Source organism: Mandrillus leucophaeus, unplaced genomic scaffold (genome assembly GCF_000951045.1).
Source record: "Mandrillus leucophaeus isolate KB7577 unplaced genomic scaffold, Mleu.le_1.0 Scaffold74, whole genome shotgun sequence".
NCBI classification, from domain to species: domain Eukaryota; kingdom Metazoa; phylum Chordata; class Mammalia; order Primates; family Cercopithecidae; genus Mandrillus; species Mandrillus leucophaeus.
Window position 1 is genome coordinate 3,002,203 of NW_012108030.1, and position 3,606 is coordinate 3,005,808.

Here is a 3,606-nt window from a genome sequence, read left to right on the forward strand (position 1 = left end):
AAAAAAAAAAAAAAAAAAAAAATTAAGGAAAATAATAAATAAATAAATAAACGGGGGAGAGGGATGCCACCCTCTCTCCTGCCGCAACTCTCCACCTTCCTCTCCTCCCTCACCTTCCACCCTGACCCCGAGACCCACCGTACCTAGCTTTCTTTTGTTGATCTACCTGTACATTGCCTTTCCCCCAACCCCAATGCGCCATAGAATATGAGACCCTCCGGGTCAGGGTCTGGATCTCAGCCCTCTTCGACCACAGTCTCTCAGACCCCAGCCAACTATCAAATCCAGGAAGCTACATGAAGAATCAAGTACAAGTGCACAGGGCTGGGTGACCCCACGCTTAGTCTCAGGGAGAGGGAAGTTGGACCTCTCCCAAGAATCCGTGGGCCAACCCGTTGTCAGTTACAGGCTAGCACGAGTCTATCCACTGGAGCTCTGAAGAGAGGGGGCACGCTGGGCATGTAACTAGAATCCCGCACAGGAGGAGTCCACTGAGAACCCTGGGGGAATGACCTGGGTCAGCACCCCTCCCTACCCCGTGTCCCCCACTCACTGGAGCCCAGTGGTTGGGTCCTTTGTGAGGCAGGCTGAGGGGACACTGGATCCTGAGGGTCTGTGGTCACAGTAGGCGGGAAGTCTCAGAGGAAGGAGCCCTCCCTGGGAGCCAGACCCCCATGCCATGGCGAGCGTGGTGGTGAAGACGATCTGGCAGTCCAAGGAGATCCATGAGGCCGGGGACACCCCCACGGGGGTCGAGAGCTGCTCCCAGCTAGTCCCAGAGGCTCCCCGGGGGGTGAGCAGCCGGGCCAAGGGGATCTCGAAGAAAAAGAAGGCCGTGTCGTTCCACGGGTGGGTTTGTTGCACCCTGTCAGGGATGGTTCTAACGCCCAGCACTTCCTCCAACAGAGCAGGAGTCCGACTGTGGATGCTGGAGGAAGGGGAGGAGGGAAAGCCAGCAGGTGGGGGGCAGGAAAGAGGGCAGCGGTGAAGAAGACATCAAGTCTCAGGGAGGTAGAAAGGAAGAAGGCAATGGGGATGAAAGGAGGGAGGAAAAAGCCAGTGGGGAGGGAAGAAGGAGAAGGGAGGCTAGTGAATGAAGAAGAAAGTAGGTGGCCGGGGCAGAGAAGGGAGGATAAAGTAGGCAGCGGGGAAGGAGAAGAAAGTAGGTAGTGGTGGCTGGGCATGGTGGCTCACGCTTGTAATCCCAGCACTTTGGGAGGCTGAGGCAGGCGGATCATGAGTTCAGGAGTTCAAGACCACCCTGGCCAACATGGTGAAACCCTATCTCTACTAAAAATACAAAAATTAGCTGGGCATGGTGGCGCATGCCTATAACCCCAGCTACTCAGGAGGCTGAGGCAGGAGAATTGCTTGAACTGCGACCGGGAGCCGAGATCATGCAACTGCACTGCAACCTAGGCAATAGAGTCAGACTCTGTCTCAAAAAAAAAAAAAAAAGAAAAGAAAAGAAAGTAGGCAGCAGGGAAGGAGAATAAAGCAGGCAGTGAGGACAGAGAAGGGAGAAACTTGTATACGGTGAGAGTGGAGTCACAGGGCGTGAGGTATGGAGAAAGGAAGACAGGAGGGGCCAGACACCGTGGAGCTGCTTCTCGACCTTTCTGCCTGTTTCTCCTCTGCAGGGTGGAGCCCCAGATGTCCCACCAGCCCATGCACTGGTGCCTGAACCTCAAGCGGTCCTCGGCCTGCACCAATGTGTCACTGCTCAACCTCGCCGCCATGGAGCCCACCGACTCCACAGGGACAGACTCCACAGTGGAAGACCTCAGCGGCCAACTCACGCTGGCCGGGCCCCCTGCCTCCCCCAGCCTACCCTGGGATCCGGATGACGCAGACATCACGGAAATCCTGGTGAGGGCCCCCCACACCACCTGCTGGGGAAGACCGAGGTCCTCCACTCGGTGGTAGCAAATACTTAGGATGGGGATGGGGTGTTTTTGACTTGGAGTGAGAACGTTCTGGTCATTCTTTGAGATGCAGAGGAACTAACTGGGAACTGCCTCCTCCTTCTCTGGCAGCCAGCCATGAATCCGGGCGTTGGTCTTTTATTTTTTTTCTTCTTCTTTTAGAGACAGTCTCACTGTGTTGCCCAAGATGGTCTCAAACTCCTGGGCTCAAGTGATCCTCCTGCCTCGGCCTCCCACAGTGCTGGGATTACAGGCAAGAGCCACTGTGCCTGGCCTGGGTGTCGGTCTTCAATTCACACTGTCAATCCCAAATGTCCCCAGTGGGGCTCAGGAACCAGGCCAGATCCCTGCGCTTGGGGAGCTCCCAGTCTGGTGGGGGCAAAAGACACAGACTAGGGTGAGAAATTCCATAACGGAGGAGATCCCAGAGAAGGGCTCCTCAAGCCAGGTTGGGGGTATCAGGGAAAGCTTCCTGGAGGAGGATGTCTTGCAACTGGACCTTAGCGAGTGAGTAGGCGTTCTCTGAGGGGAGTCACCTAAGAATCTGGGGCAAAACTGAGAGGTGAGCAAGATTTAGGGAGATTTAGATAATTTCTGGCAAAAGTATAGAGGGTTACAAATTGGTGCTTTAACTCACTGCACCTCTGCTCCTCACCCCCAACCTGGCTTCCCCTGGGGCAGGCCTGAAACAGGCTCTACCAGATACTGAGAACTACACTAACAATAGCCATGATCTTCATGATGCTGATGAGATTCACTAGCACTTACCAGCACTTTCTATGTTCAGGGAGCCCCAGTTTTCTCATCTGTAAAATGGAGATGCATACATTCGTTTCTTTATTTTTAAATCTTGTTTATTTATTTATTTATTTATTTATTTTTGAGACGGAGTTTCGCTCTTGTTGCCAACGCTGGAGTGCAGTGGCATGATCTCGGCTCACAGCAACCTCCGCCTCCCGGGTTCAAGCCATTCTCCTGTCTCAGACTCCCTAGTAGCTGGGATTACAGGCATGCGCCGCCACACCCGGCTAATTTTGTATTTTTAGTAGAGACAGGGTTACTCCATGTTGGTCAGGCTGGTCTCGAACTCCAGACCTCAGGTGATCCGCCCACCTCGGCCTCCCAAAGTGCTGGGATTACAGGTGTGAGCCACTGCGCCCAGCTTTTATTTATTTTTAAGGCAGGGTCTTGCTTTGTGTCCCAGGCTGGAGTGCAGTGGCACGATCACAGCTCACTGCAGCCTGGCCTCAAAGGATCCTCCCATCTCAGCCTTCTGAGTAGCTGGTACCACAGGCACACACCTGGCTAATTTGTTAAAAAGCTTTTTGTAGGCCAGGCACAGTGACCTATAATCCCAGCACTTTGGGAGGCCAACGCGGGTGGATCATGAGGTCAGGAGTTCAAGACCAGCCTGGCCAATATGATGAAACCCTGTCTCTACTAAAAATACAAAAATTATCTGGGCGTGAGGGTATGTGCCTGTGGTGGCATGTGCCTATAGTCCCAGCTACTGGTGAGGCTGAGGCAGGAGAATGGCTTGAACCTGGGAGGCAGAGGTTGCAGTGAACTGAGATCGCGCCACTGCACTCCAGCCTGCGTGACAGAGCAAGACTCTGTCTCAAAATAAATAAATAAATAAATAAATAATTTTTGTCGTGACAGGGTCTCACAGTGTTGCACA

The 3,606-nt window shown here is 53.4% G+C and overlaps 1 protein-coding gene across 1 annotated transcript in view; it reads left to right on the forward strand.

Annotated features, from left to right (window-relative positions):
- The first annotated feature begins 599 nt into the window (after positions 1 to 599).
- The window catches only part of TSKS (testis-specific serine kinase substrate), a 27,566-nt gene continuing 24,559 nt past the window's right edge, over positions 600 to 3,606 (forward strand). The window contains exons 1-2 of the mRNA XM_011966013.1: positions 600 to 849; positions 1,641 to 1,869. Of these exons, the coding sequence (XP_011821403.1) occupies positions 680 to 849; positions 1,641 to 1,869 (399 nt within the window). The 5' untranslated portion in view covers positions 600 to 679. The remainder of the gene's footprint in view (positions 850 to 1,640; positions 1,870 to 3,606) is intronic.